This window comes from Euprymna scolopes, chromosome 38 (genome assembly GCF_053919585.1).
Source record: "Euprymna scolopes isolate OS-2025 chromosome 38, ASM5391958v1, whole genome shotgun sequence".
NCBI lineage: Eukaryota > Metazoa > Mollusca > Cephalopoda > Sepiida > Sepiolidae > Euprymna > Euprymna scolopes.
In genome coordinates, this window is record NC_136519.1 from 16485323 (window position 1) to 16499722 (window position 14400).

At 32.1% G+C, this 14400-nt stretch overlaps 1 protein-coding gene across 1 annotated transcript in view; it reads left to right on the top strand.

Moving 5' to 3' along the window:
* Nucleotides 1–14400, top strand: part of LOC145263078 (coiled-coil domain-containing protein 148-like) — a 415858-nt gene that overhangs the window by 151489 nt on the left and 249969 nt on the right. Inside the window, exon 7 of the mRNA XM_080119947.1 lies at nucleotides 6405–6611. Coding sequence (XP_079976073.1) covers nucleotides 6405–6611 — 207 coding nt within the window. The remainder of the gene's footprint in view (nucleotides 1–6404; nucleotides 6612–14400) is intronic.

Below are 14400 nucleotides of genomic sequence, written 5' to 3' on the forward strand. Positions count from 1 at the left end.
CCATTATGCCATTATCCATTATGCCATTATTCATTATGCCATTATTCCTTATGCCATTATCTATTATGCCATTATTCATTATGCTATTATCTATTATGCCATTATTCATTATGCCATTATCTATTATGCCATTATCTATTATGCCATTATTCATTATGCCATTATCTATTATGCCATTATCTATTATGCCATTATACATTATGCCATTATCCATTATGCCATTATTCATTATGCCATTATGCATTATGCCATTATCTATTATGCCATTATTCATTATGCCATTATCCATTATGCCATTATTCATTATGCCATTATCCATTATGCCATTATCTATTATGCCATTATCTATTATGCCATTATCTATTATGCCATTATCTATTATGCCATTATCCATTATGCCATTATCTATTATGCCATTATTCATTATGCCATTATCTATTATGCCATTATCTATTATGCCATTATCTATTATGCCATTATTCATTATGCCATTATTCATTATGCCATTATCTATTATGCCATTATCTATTATGCCATTATTCATTATGCCATTATCTATTATGCCATTATTTATTATGCCATTATCTATTATGCCATTATCTATTATGCCATTATCTATTATGCCATTATTTATTATGCCATTATCTATTATGCCATTATTCATTACGCCATTATCTATTATGCCATTATCTATTATGCCATTATTCATTATGCCATTATCTATTATGCCATTATTCAGTATGCCATTATCTATTATGCCATTATTAATTATGCTATTATCTATTATGCCATTATCTATTATGCCATTATCTATTATGCCATTATTCATTATGCCATTATCCATTATGCCATTATCTATTATGCAATAATTCATTATGCCATTATTCATTATGCCATTATCTATTATGCCATTATTCATTATGCCATTATCTATTATGCCATTATTCCTTATGCAATTATCTATTATGCCATTATATCATTATGCCATTATCAATTATGCCATTATCAATTATGCCATTATTCATTATGCCATTATCTATTATGCCATTATTCATTATGCCATTATCTATTTTGCCATTATTCATTATGCCATTATCTATTATGCCATTATTCATTATGCCATTATCTATTATGCCATTATTCATTATGCCATTATCTATCATGCCATTATTTATTATGCCATTATCCATTATGCCATTATCTATTATGCCATTATTCATTATGCCATTATCTATTATGCCATTATTCATTATTCCGTGATCTAATATGCCATTATTCATTATGCCATTATCTATTATGCACTTATTCATTATGCCATTATCTATTATGCCATTATTCATTATGCCATTATCCATTATGCCATTATCTATTATGCCATTATCTATTATGCCATTATTCATTATGCCATTATCTATTATGCCATTATTCATTATGCCATTATCTATTATGCCATTATCTATTATGCCATTATGTATTATGCCATTATCTATTATGCCATTATTCATTATGCCATTATCTATTATGCCATTATTCATTATGCCATCATCTATTATGCCATTATTCATTATGCCATTATTCATTATGCCATCATCCATTATGCCATTATCTATTATGCCATTATTCATTATGCCATTATTCATTATGCCATTATCTATTATGCCATTATTCATTATGCCATTATTCATTATGCCATTATCTATTATGCCATTATCTATTATGCCATTATTCATTATGCCATTATCTATTATGCGATTATTCATTATGCCATTATCTATTATGCCATTATCTATTATGCCATTATTCATTATGCCATTATCCATTATGCCATTATCTATTATGCCATTATTCATTATGCCATTATCTATTATGCCATTATCCATTATGCCATTATCTATTATGCCATTATCTATTATGCCATTATTCATTATGCCATTATCTATTACACATTATTCAGTATGCCATTATTCATTATGCCATTATCTATTATGCCATTATTCATTATGCAATTATCTATTATGCCATTATCTATTATACCATTATTCATTATGCCATTATTCATTATGCCATTATCTATTATGCCATTATTCATTATGCCATTATCTATTATGCCATTATCTATTATGCCATTATCTATTATGCCATTATCTATTATACCATTATTCATTATCCCATTATCCATTATGCCATTATCTATTATGCCATTATTCATTATGCCATTATCCATTATGCCATTTTCTATTATACCATTACCTATTATGCCATTATCTATTATGCCATTATCTATTATGCCATTATTCATTATGCCATTATTTATTATGCCATTATTCATTATGCCATTATCTATTATGCCATTATTCATTATGCCATTATCTACTATGCCATTATTAATTATGCCATTATCTATTATGCCATTATTCATTATGCCATTATCTATTATGCCATTATTCATTATGCCATTATTTATTATGCCATTATCCATTATGCCATTATCTATTATGCCATTATTCATTACGCCATTATTCATTATGACATTATCTATTATGCCATTATTCATTATGCCATTATTCATTATGCCATTATTCATTATGCCATTATTCATTATTCCATTATTCATTATGCCATTAGTCATTATGCCATTATCTATTATGCCATTATCTATTATGCCATTATTCATTATGATATTATCTATTATGCTATTGTTCATTATACCATTATTCATTATGCCATTATTCATTATGCCATTATCTATTATGCCATTATCTATTATGCCATTATTCATTATGCCATTATCTATTATGCCATTATTCATTATGCCATTATCTATTATGCCATTATTCATTATGCCATTATTCATTATGCCATTATCCATTATGCCATTATCTATTATGCCATTATTCATTACACCATTATCCATTATGCCATTATCTATTATGCCATTATCTATTATGCCATTATCTATTATGCCATTATCTATTATGCCATTATTCATTATGCCATTATTTATTATACCATTATTCATTATGCCATTAGTCATTATGCCATTATCTATTATGCCATTATTCATTATGCCATTATCTATTATGCCATTATCTATTATGCCATTATCTATTATGCCATTATTCATTATGCCATTATCTATTATGCCATTATTCATTATGCCATTATCTATTATGCCATTATTCATTATGCCATTATCTATTATGCCATTATCTATTATGCCATTATTCATTATGCCATTATCTATTATGCCATTATTCATTATGCCATTATCTATTATGCCATTATTCATTATGCCATTATCTATTATGCCATTATCTTTTATGCCATTATCTATTATGCCATTATTCATTATGCCATTATCTATTATGCCATTATTTATTATGCCATTATCCATTATGCCATTATCTATTATGCCATTATTCATTATGCCATTATCTATTATGCCATTATTCATTATGCCATTATCTATTATGCCATTGTTCATTATGCCATTATCTATTATGCCATTATCTATTATGCCATTATTCATTATGCCATTATCTATCATGCCATTATTCATTATGCCATTATCTATTATGCCATTATTCATTATGCCATTATCTATTATGCCATTATTCATTATGCCATTATCTATTATGCCATTATCTTTTATGCCATTATCTATTATGCCATTATTCATTATGCCATTATCTATTATGCCATTATTCATTATGCCATTATCCATTATGCCATTATCTATTATGCCATTATTCATTATGCCATTATCTATTATGCCATTATTCATTATGCCATTATCTATTATGCCATTATTCATTATGCCATTATCTATTATGCCATTATCTATTATGCCATTATTCATTATGCCATTATCTATCATGCCATTATTCATTATGCCAATATCTATTATGCCATTATTCATTATGCCATTATCTATTATGCCATTATTCATTATGCCATTATTTATTATGCCATTATCTGTTATGCCATTATCTATTATGCCATTATTCATTATGCCATTATCTATTATGCCATTATTCATTATGCCATTATCTATTATGCCATTATTCATTATGCCATTATCTATTATGCCATTATCTATTATGCCATTATTTATTATGCCATTATCTATTATGCCATTATTCATTATGCCATTATCTATTATGCCATTATTCATTATGCCATTATCTATTATGCCATTATCTATTATGCCATTATCTATTATGCCATTATTCATTATGCCATTATCTATTATGCCATTATTCATTATGCCATTATCTATTATGCCATTATTCATTATGCCATTATCTATTATGCCATTATCTATTATGCCATTATTCATTATGCCATTATCTAGTATGCCATTATTCATTATGGCATTATCTATTATGCCATTATTCATTATGCCATTATCTATTATGCCATTATCTTTTATGCCATTATCTATTATGCCATTATTCATTATGCCATTATCTATTATTCCATTATTCATTATGCCATTATCTATTATGCCATTATCTATTATGCCATTATTCATTATGCCATTATCTATTATGCCATTATTCATTATTCCATTATCTATTATGCCATTATTCATTATGCCATTATCTATTATGCCATTATCTATTATGCCATTATTCATTATGCCATTATCTATTATGCCATTATTCATTATGCCATTATCTATTATACCATTATTCATTATGCCATTATCTATTCTGCCATTATTCATTATGCCATTATCTATTATGCCATTATCTATTATGCCATTATCTATTATGCCATTATTCATTATGCCATTATCTATTATGCCATTATTCATTATGCCATTATCTATTATGCCATTATTCATTATGCCATTATCTATTATTCCATTATCTATTATGCCATTATTCATTATGCCATTATCTATTATGCCATTATTCATTATGCCATTATCTATTATGCCATTATTCATTATGCCATTATCTATTATGCCATTATTCATTATGCCATTATCTATTATGCCATTATTCATTATGCCATTATCTATTATGCCATTATCTATTATGCCATTATTCATTATGCTATTATCTATTATGCCATTATTCATTATGCCATTATCTATTATGCCATTATTCATTATGCCATTATCTATTATGCCATTATTCATTATGCCATTATCTATTATGCCATTATTCATTATTCCATTATCTATTATGCCATTATTCATTATGCCATTATCTATTATGCCATTATCCATTATGCCATTATCTATTATGCTATTTTTCATTATGCCATTATTCATTATGCCATTATCTATTATGCCATTATCTATTATGCCATTATTCATTATGCCATTATCTATTATGCCATTATTCATTATGCCATTATCTGTTATGCCATTATTTATTATGCCATTATCTATTATGCCATTATTCATTATGCCATTATCTATTATGCCATTATCTATTATGCCATTATCTATTATGCCATTATTCATTATGCCATTATCTATTATGCCATTATTCATTATGCCATTATCTATTATGCCATTATCTATTATGCCATTATCTATTATGCCATTATTTATTATGCCATTATCTATTATGCCATTATTCATTATGCCATTATCTATTATGCCATTATCTCTTATGCCATTATTCATTATGCCATTATCTATTATGCCATTATTCATTCTGCCATTATCTATTATGCCATTATTCATTATGCCATTATCTATTATGCCATTATTCATTATGCCATTATCTATTATGCCATTATCTATTCTGCCATTATCTATTATGCCATTATTCATTATGCCATTATCTATTATGCCATTATTCATTATGCCATTATCTATTATGCCATTATCTATTATGCCATTATCTATTATGCCATTATTCATTATGCCATTATCTAATTTGCCATTATCTATTATGCCATTGTTCATTATGCCATTATCTATTATGCCATTATTCATTATGCCATTATCTATTATGCTATTATTCATTATGCCATTATCTATTATGCCATTATTCATTATGCCATTATCTATTATGCCATTATTCATTATGCCATTATCTATTATGCCATTATCTATTATGCCATTATACATTATGCCATTATCCATTATGCCATTATCTATTATGCCATTATTCATTATGCCATTATCTATTATGCCACGGGTCCTTGTGAGTTAAATCGATCGGAACATTGTGAAAATAACACTGAAGATGAAAGCAGTAGTCCGAAGAATCTAAATAATACGAATTGTTAATCCTCATCTCCAAAATTCAGAAATAGAATTATATAAATGATGAAAGAAAAAAATCAGGCAAGCACTTGAAACATTTTGCAATAATTTTTGTTATGGCATTTGTTTGGTTAATTTGGATGTTTTTTTGTTTTTTTTTTCGTTTTGTCAGCTCATCCACCAAAAATGGTACACATCGATGAGATTCTACTTGGAACACCGGAACGCTCTGATGCGGTCCTGGCAACGCTGCCGAGAAGAATTGCTATATAAACTTCATGTTATCTTTACTGAGGCGTGTTGCATTTACGAAGCAGAAGAGATGCAGACGGAAAGCAAAGAAAAACAAAAGAATATATGTGATCAGCTCTACGAAAAGGTAAGCGACGAACAAGAACATAAGTCAGTCGTGAGACTACATATATCCATTTAACAACGTAAGGATGAGCCAAAGTCTAATCAAGGACTTCATTCTTCATATTACATTAAGTATTACTAAAAATAGACTTCGTAGCTTAGTGAGGGATGCCCCTTTCTCTTCCCTGCAACCTCTTTCCCACAGAAGAGACTTGCGAGCCTGTCTCTGCTCTATCGTTATTTTCATAGCAAGCGCTTAGGTGAGCTTTAATATATGCCCCCCCTCGCCAAACTTTCACGAAAAACACTCGTCTAGCCAAAACCACTATCAATAATTTCCCACACTCTTTATCTGAGCCTAAACCTAAATGCAGATTCCATGAACAAAGCTTCTTTCTTAGAACTGCACGTCTGTGGAACTCTCTTCCGATTGCCTGCTTTCCAGGTGACTACAATCTGATTGTCTTCAAGTCTAACGTAAACAAGTTCTTGATAAACCGTCCCCCTAAGTAAGCCAATTTACAAAATTCCCACTACTTATGTTTACTACGCTATAATCACATTGACTAATGTATACCCATTAACCCTTATCCTCGAGTGGCCTCCGGGCCTTGATAAGAGGTGATTCCTTTGTAAAAAAAAATTACAGAATGTAAACGTTGATTACTAAAAAAAAAATATTTATCTGATCATAAAATCAAGTACGAATGTCACATTTAACAAACCAAAAAGTTAATTTCCGGCAAAATTTCGACCACGGCTGAACTTTCAAACTTAGTGTCAAAGATCAAGGTCAAAATATTTCTTTTTGTAAAAGTGCCCCCCCCCCAAAAAAAAACGGTTATATTAGATGCAGGACTTCATTAGTAACAACAGCGGTTCCTAATTACCGTGCAGTATCACATTAATGTAACGCAGAATGATTACAGGTGTGCCACGTTGGAGTTATGGACATAGAACAAATTTCACATCATTATAACCGAAAATGTTTGTATTAAAATGTACCATCTCACATTTTACGTGATAAATAGGACTATGACAACAAACTATTCTTATCATTGCTTTGACTCTCGAGTATATATCCGACACAGTTAGACACGGTTAATCAACCGAGAACCACATCATTCTATATAAAAACATATAAGATATCAACGGATACACACTCGAAAGTTAAAACAATGCAAAGAATATATATATATATATAATTATTTTTTTACTATAATAATTAAATACCTACAGACACTAGTGTTTCATCCTTTCGGGATTCTTCAGTGCAGGGTGTCACGATTACTATCAGTCGAACGATTCGAACCCCGCGACACGAGACATCTCTGGCTCGATTAGCGGAGGCCGTATCCATTCGGCTACTATTAACCGTGTGAAATAGCGTTGAATTTTAAACATTTTAATTTAAATGTTCATTACGTCAGGCAGACAGTGATCAAATCGTTATACGATGATCTACGCATAAGAGCTAAATTGACCGACTTTTAATTCAACTGAAAGTGCTCAACGATAAGAAACGAATTTCTTAAAGGGGCTGTCATAATTACTTTTTTACTATAATAATTAAATACCTACAGATATATATATATATATATATATATATATATATATATATATATATATATATATATATATAATAGCCCTAGAGGTAAATCACACGTTATTACTTACGTGATATTAATAAATATCAAAAAAAAGAAGAAATAAAACATAAATTTTTGTTTAAATTGTTAGATATTTTGAATTTTCGATAATAATAATAATAATAATAATAATAATAATAATAATAATAATAAACATTAGTAAGTGTTAATTGTTTATTTAAATATGTTTTTATTTGTGATAAGTGTGTCGGGAAATATAACGCTTAACAGTGTGCCGCCACTAGGTCACAATATGAGCTAAATGTCAAGTCTTTAAAAATAAAGGGATCGACGTTATCGCTATATAACTTTCATCAAGGTGTTTGACCTTGACATTTAACCTAGATATCTAAAAATTAAATCAATTTTAAGTTGCCGCATGACCCATATTCTGATCAAGTTTGGTGACGATTAATTAAGTGATGAATACACTAGGCTGCACGCAAACAAACAAACAAACAAACAAACAGTTACAAAGGTGACTGACAACATAACCTCCTTGGCAGATGTAATGATCTTAAAAATCCAAGAGAATTAGGAGAGTGTAGTTCTATGGTAATGTTACAAGAATAAATGGGAGTATTTGGCTTTGTGCATATAAAACAGAGGTAGTAAGATTAGTTGAAAAAAGAAAGTGATAAAAATGAACATGAAGGAAAGCGATATAAATAAAGATCCGACCAGAGATAAGTTAGTTTGGAAGTCAGTTTCTAGAATCCACCCAAGAAAGGTCAGCGTTTAAAACGGATGTTAAACTAAATATGATGATAAATGATGCTATAGGTGTGTACTTTGTAAAGTGTGTAGTGCGAGCATAGTTTCAAGAGCTAGAATGCAATAAGTTCAGGGAAAATCTTCTATTACTAACGAGTAGAGCGTTACCAATATCAATTAAGAGAGGAGTATCAAGCCTGACTCATAGCCTCCGTTTAGTGTCAAAGGACAATGGATACTCCCTGTAAAGGCAGCTGCGTGTGTAATTGTAAGGCAAGGGTTGCGCAATCATCAACCACTCCTCTCCTGAATCAGCAGTGCTTTAGTCCAGTGGCAAGGAGAAGCCCAGGACGACTAGAAACAATGCCGAGATAAGCGGAGATCACATACAGCACCTGGTCACCCATTTTAGTATTAACCAGGCTCAACGTTGCTTAACTTCGATGATTTAACGAGAAGCAGCGTATACAAAGGAAACAGGCATGTGTATGCCGTGCGATAATGCATGCTAGTGGAACCTAGCCAGTGAGGATTGAGAACGTACTTTTCATAGTAAGAAATTATGCAACAGACGATGAAGCGTATTAAGCAGCAATAGCACGTATGCAAATGATCTTGCCGCTGCGTGAACTGACGTCACAACGAATGGAAGACAAGCAAGCGACCGTGAAGTATGTGTGCGACAATAGCGAGCAAATACCTGGGCGACCAGAGGATTTATAAGCCCGAGTGAGTGCGAGAGGAGCTTTTAAAACGAGATGCAATCTGAACTTTGAACAAAAAAAAAAAAATGGTCGGACGATCGTGTAACGTTGGGTGAGCTGAAGACATAGCAGCGGAAAGAAAAAGAGAGATAAAAAAAAACGCGTGGTAGGAGGACGATGCAAAATACATGCCGGCGTGAGAGATTTGAAACCCGCGTGGCGACAGGATAAGCAAACATGTCGACATGGAGAAAGAAAAAAAGAAGAAAAAGCTCATGTCGAGACGGCAGGGTTTTATTCACTACATGGCAGACGAGATGAACTAAGGGACATTTAAAACAAGATGCATTTCGTTAATATGGAAAGTACCGTGAATAAATACCTTTCATTTCAACTGAGAAAACTGAGTCGAATTTCTTCTTTTGTTTTTTTACGAGATTTTCATACACTACGTTACAATTATATGAAAATGATATGATGGATATGTAATGCGACTCTTTAACATGGGATCTATTGACTTCAAAGGAAGATTAAATTTGTACAGTGACATATATGAACTTGAGAGAAAGAAGCTGGCCAGAGATTGATTAGTTGGAAAGCATTCAAATCTGTTCACAGCACCTGGAGGAGCACAGCGCGTGAAGGCATCGTGCACGTTGATGAGAAGAGGAAGGAAAATAAAGCGGCAAGATGAAGAAAGGAGTGGAGTGAACAAACTCATTTTTCTTGTTCCCTGTGAACGCGACTCTTACATCATAGATCAGGCCTTCGAAGCAATACCATTCATGGATATTAATAAAGAAGAGAAACAAACAGCAGAACCAGGACATGAATGGCAGTCAACGATGACAACGACTATAATATTAACCACGTGAATCACAATGAAAATAAAATGAGAAAGATATAGTATATATATATATATATATATATATATATATATATATATATACTTGTTTATTGTTATATAAACATGCTCACATCCCGCTGCTACAAATAGCCACTTGTTTCAATCAAACAACAGATATCATCAGGCAGCGACTTGACTATTCAAAAGTTCAATGAATAACCTTATTCATTGAACTTTTGAATAGTCAAGTCGCTGCCTGATGATATCTGTTGTTTGATTGAAACAAGTGGCTATTTGTAGCAGCGGGATGTGAGCATGTTTATATAACAATAAACAAGTATTATCAGCTCTTTTTATTGAGCACTATCTAACAACCTCGTTGAATTCATTAGTCCATTACTTTTGAATATAAAAAAAAACCCGAGTATATATATATATATATATATATATATATATATATATATATATATATATATATATTAGTGACCTTGTCTGTCTTCATGTTTGAGGAACGATTTGTACCAAACTCCTCTGTCAATTTTTAATCTACAGACTTGAAACTTGACAGAGGATTTAGACCTGTGGAACAAATTCGATTTTATATTTAGCCGATAAAAATAGCTGCTAAGGGGTTAAAATCCAAAAGAAAATAGGCTTAAACCAACTGAAAGTGTTCTTGTGCGTATGTGCAAATATATATTTATACGTTAAAATCGATTTATTTATTTTTAACTATTCCTTACCCAGCTGACAGATCAAACGGTTACAACAAAGGCTGGGCGCTGTATGTTATGCTTTCGAGTCTAGTTGATGACGCCCACGTCGTATTTCTTAAACTATTGAAATCAATACTATATACAGGGTGGCCACAAAGTCACGCACCAATGTTAATTAAAAAAGTTTAAAAATTAAAAAAGTTATAGTAGTAACATTTATTTAAATTCAAAGATCTTTACAAGGATTACAATTGCTCGACATGTTCGTCGTTTGCAGCTATGCACGAGCCAATACAGTATTCAAAGTTCCTGTAGACACGATTCAGTAAATCAGCATCACCATCAATTTGAAGACAAGCATCAATAATACGACTCTTCAGATGATCCAAATCACGAATCTTCGTTGAATAAACAATTTGCTTAATGTGGCCCCAGAAATAAAAGTCCATGGGGTTTAGGTCAGGCTTCCTGGGCGACCACTCTACCGTACCTCTTCGACCGATCCAATTTTCGAAATTCTCGTGGAGCCAGTCACGCATAATCGTTGCGTAATGCGGCGGGGCACCGTCTTGCATAAACCAAGTAGGTCTGCCGTCTCCAAGTAAATCAAACTGCGGTATCAAATCATTTTGCAACATGTTGAGGTATCTTTCGCCAGTAACTGTCTGATTGAAGAAGAAAGGGCCCAACATATGGTCGCGCCACAAACCACACCAAACCATTATCTTGGGACCGCTGTGTTCTTTGCTGTCTAACATAAAATGAGGATTGTCTTGCGAATAGTATCGGCAGTTCTGCCGATTGACCTCTCCACTAACATAAAAATTTGCCTCGTCGCTAAATAACATGTTTCGCCTAACAAAGTCAGGATCTTCCTCGAGTTGAACCTGAAACCATACAGCCATTTCTAAACGTCTGTCACTATCATCCTCGTACAATTTGTGTAGAATTTGAAGTTTGTAAGGATGAAACTTTTCTGCTTTGAGGACCTTCTGCATCGTTGAACGAGGAACACCAATTTCACCTGTTGCCCTTCGCACTGACTTCCTTGGACTGCTTGCAATTTTTTCCAACACTTGTGCACGTGTCTCTGCAGATAAACCTGGACGCCCACTTCGCTTTTTGGCGTGGTTAGAGCAAACGTTTTGAGTAGCAGGAGGAGTAAGGTGTAAAAGTAAGAAAGTGACGACAACAGAATTAGAGAAACTATTAATACCAGATTCGAAAAATTCTTAGATTTAGATGATCAATTTATAAGCTATTTATTTGTCATAAGTCAAATGGTATGTGCAAAACTGACCGAACGAACTTGAGAGATTAGCAAATGAAGATAATTTCCTGTTGCTGTATTTGTTTTTATTACTTTTGTCTCTTTTGTCTCTACAGACTCGAAATTTAATATACAGGGTACTGAGATTTGGGAAAATCTTTGTAATCGGTTTTCTACCAGACATTTGGCTATTAAGGGGTCAAAGTTCAACAATTTGACCTTTGAGAACTCTACCAAACTCCTCCGCCAATTTTGGGTCTAAACAATTGAAACTTTAGATATAGGTCTCTTGGACATGGATCTAACTTAATAACTTGATTGAGCCTAAAACAATAAATGTTAAGGGGTCATAATAGGGGTTAAAATGATAAAAATTGACCGATGTTTTTTTTAATTTTTGCCCAAAATACTACTCTAAACACCCGGGCAACGCCGGGCTTAAATGCTAGTATATATATATATATATATATATATATATATATATATATATATATATATATATATATATATACACACACACACACACACACACACACATATATATATATATATATATATATATATATATATAGAGAGAGAGAGAGAGAGAGAGAGAGAGAGAGAGAGAGAGGGGGGAGAGGGAACTCGACGCCATGGCGGACACAAATAAAAAAATACATCCAAATAGATTACATTATTTTCACATTTTGACAAATAACATAATATTACAGAAAATACAATGAAAAAGTTATACACACTCTCGTGGTGGTCTCTATGATACGAAGCAGGAATAGGGTCTTGAATTCACCCAGGTGAAATTCAGTCCACTGTAGGGAAAGCATGCTTTCGTGTCTGAGTCACTCTGCTCAAGGGAAAATAACCCACCGGTGTCTTAACAACCGGTGATCTTCTACGTTTTTCCCCCTACATTACTGTTGCTTCATGCGAAGTAAATCTTACTGTTTAAAACCGAAACAACTAATAATAAAACTTAGCTCATCCCACCCCTTCAAATATAAATAAAAGAGAGCAAAGTTTTGTAGAATATATATATATATATATATATATATATATATATATATATATATATATATATATATATATATCGCCCCAGAGGATATCTCACTACTGATGCAATTCTCTATCTATATAAAAATATAAAAATCAAGTACGCCCAAGGATAGAGTACTGCTGCCACATCTGGACAGGAGCTGCTAAAATAGCATATCTTGCATTGACAGAGTACAAAATAGACTTCGTGTTTTAGTGGTGGATGCTCTTTTCTCTTCCCTGCAACATCTCTCCCACCGAAGAGATGTTGCGAGCCTGTCTTTGTTTTATCATTATTTCCATGGCAAGTGCTCGTCTGAGCTCCAATCTCTGGTCCCTCCTTGCCAATCTTTCACGATAAACACCCGTTTAGCTTAAACCACTGTCAATAATTTTTCCCACTCTTTATCTGTGCCTAAATCAAAACGTAGAGTCCATGAACATAGCTTCTTTCTTAGAATAGCACGCTAGTGGAGCTCTCTTCCGCTTGCCTGTTTCCCACCTGACTACAACTTGGATGTCTTCAAGTCCAACATAAACAAATTCCTGATGGACCGTCCCCTTAAGTAAGCCACTTTATCAACTCTCCAATACTAGCAATTACTACGACACTGTGCCATTGATTACTGTATCCTTATCCCCAAGTGGCTTCCTCCATGTAAAAAAAATAAATAAATAAAAATATCGTATTTTCTTATTTAAAAAAATAAACTATTCTTCTTTCTTTCCTGTCGGAAATTTATTCATTTTTAGATAAATTCGATCTGATAAGAAAAAAAAACCAGCAAAAAATAAGAGGATAACATACAGGAGTGGAAGGAGAAAGTAAAAAAAGCTACAAAATGATCTTGACTCCATATATAATATTTAGATTGCAGAAAT